Source organism: Galeopterus variegatus, unplaced genomic scaffold (genome assembly GCF_000696425.1).
Source record: "Galeopterus variegatus unplaced genomic scaffold, G_variegatus-3.0.2 Scaffold3852, whole genome shotgun sequence".
NCBI lineage: Eukaryota > Metazoa > Chordata > Mammalia > Dermoptera > Cynocephalidae > Galeopterus > Galeopterus variegatus.
Genome location: NW_007729963.1, coordinates 290,439 through 292,366, shown reverse-complemented (window position 1 = coordinate 292,366; position 1,928 = coordinate 290,439). Strand labels below are relative to the sequence as shown.

General features: G+C 42.5%; 1 protein-coding gene across 1 annotated transcript in view; it reads right to left on the bottom strand.

The window, feature by feature from the left end:
• Positions 1–314: 314 nt before the first annotated feature.
• The window catches only part of LOC103601730 (RNA polymerase-associated protein LEO1-like), a 9,120-nt gene continuing 7,506 nt past the window's right edge, over positions 315–1,928 (bottom strand). The window contains exon 8 of the mRNA XM_008586151.1: positions 315–503. Within this exon, the coding sequence (XP_008584373.1) occupies positions 454–503 (50 nt within the window). The 3' untranslated portion in view covers positions 315–453. The remainder of the gene's footprint in view (positions 504–1,928) is intronic.

Sequence of the window (1,928 nt, the reverse complement as noted above, 5' to 3'; positions counted from 1 at the left end):
AGCACTTGCCAAAGCCCCTACATCTAGTGAGCCTTCCTGTGCCTGCCCTTCTAAGATCACAGTGCCATGTGGTAAATGGAATTAATGCCATGCCAAGGGGACTACAGGGCACAGAAGGGCCTGAGCCCAGCTAGGCAGGAAGGAGGACATCCCAGACTCCACACCTGAGCTCACAGACCTCTGTGCTGGGGCCAGGAAGAAGCAGGTGGGACAGAGCAGCAGGAATGCACTGAAACCTAAGACCTACCCCAGAGGAAACAGTAACCAAAATGATGTCCTCGTTTGGGACAAACGGATTTTCCAACATCACAAACTTGCTTTTAAACATTTTTTATTCACAATTGGGATTATGCAAAAGCAACTCATTTCAGTCAAAATAAGTCATTTCGTCATTGTTTTAAAAACAACTGTTGAATACAATACAGTATGAACAATAAGTGCACATTTTATGCTTCAGTCATCTTCTTCCTCTTCTGCTTTCTTCTTTCTGGAAGGTTCACCTCCTGAGCAGATATGAAAGATGAGATATAAAGATCAATATAAAACATTCCTGGAAAATTTATCTAAAGTAGTTCTGAGCTGGGGAGCCAGCTCTTCACATTAGAACTTGGCTGCCCAGCACAGTTGCCCCTGGGCAGTGGTCAGCGCAGGAGGGACTTTCATTCTATACTGACCAGTATTCCTATCATATTACTTAAAATCCCTTCTCTGCTTCGCCAGTACTTCACTTCTTTTTTCCATGTCTAAAATTCAGTATTTGAAGGCCTGTTGATTTTTAAAAGGGTTGCTTGTGTTTTACATGCTTTTTCAGTAAGCTTTTAAAGTTTTAAATATATAAGGTGTGTGTGTGTGTTTGTGTGTGTGTAGAGAGAGAAAACAAATGCACAAGTGACCAATGTTTAATTAAACATTTATGTGATTACAATGTTTATTCTCTGTATCTCTAGAACCTAGAAAGGAGAATAAGTGTCCAGAAAACATGGAATGAATTAATATGGCATATGGGTAATAACAATGATTCTCTTACATAATTAAGGCTTAAAATTTCTTTGTACCTGTGATCTTATAAGGGGAAAAGGAAACAAAGAATTAAGGGAAAAATACTTTAACAACATGGAAATGAAATAACTCTCAACTACTATTATATCCAAACAATAAAGACACCCAGCCTCTCATAATGAACACAATAGACCCCTTGCTTTACCCACACTGAACTATTTGTAGTTTTCTAGAGGAGAATTGGTGTCACAGGGCCCTGGGCCTTTCCTTACGGGCCTTTCCATCTACCTGGAATGCCCCACCTGGCCTGCGTGCCCGTGAACATCCACTCCTTCAACACCTCCATGCAGCCTTCCAAGACCCACATTAGCACAGGTATCAGACCCTTCTCTGGGCCACTCCTAGTCCTATTACTGCATTTATCTCACTGAATTTTGGTGAAGCGTGTAGACATTCCTCTGCGCTCCTGGTCTGTGAAGTCCTTTTTATTCCTAGGAGTTGGCTCCTGGGCACAGGGTAAACCCCTAGAATTGAATAGATTTGGTCTTGCCTCATCACTGGTGAGTTTCTTTGCTTTGAGTAATCGTTGAGCTTTATTTTCTGATCCCTCATCACTGTCTGAGGAATAAATTCTGGCTCGTTCTTCTGAAAGCAAAGGAATTTTAGACATGGGATTGATCATCAAAGATGATTATCCATTTAGTCCTGCATTTTTCTTCTGCTGAATATTTTTAGTTCCAACTGTACATTTTTCCTTGAGGAGCCAACATTTTTTTTTTAAGTTTGATGGGAACATTTCAGACATGCAAAAATGACAGATTTGAGGGCCGGCCCGGTGGCGCACTGGAGAGTGTGCCGCTTGGGAGCGTGGCGGCGCTCCCGCCGAGGGTTCGGATCCCATGTGGAGGCCGGTTCCCGCTCACCGGGTG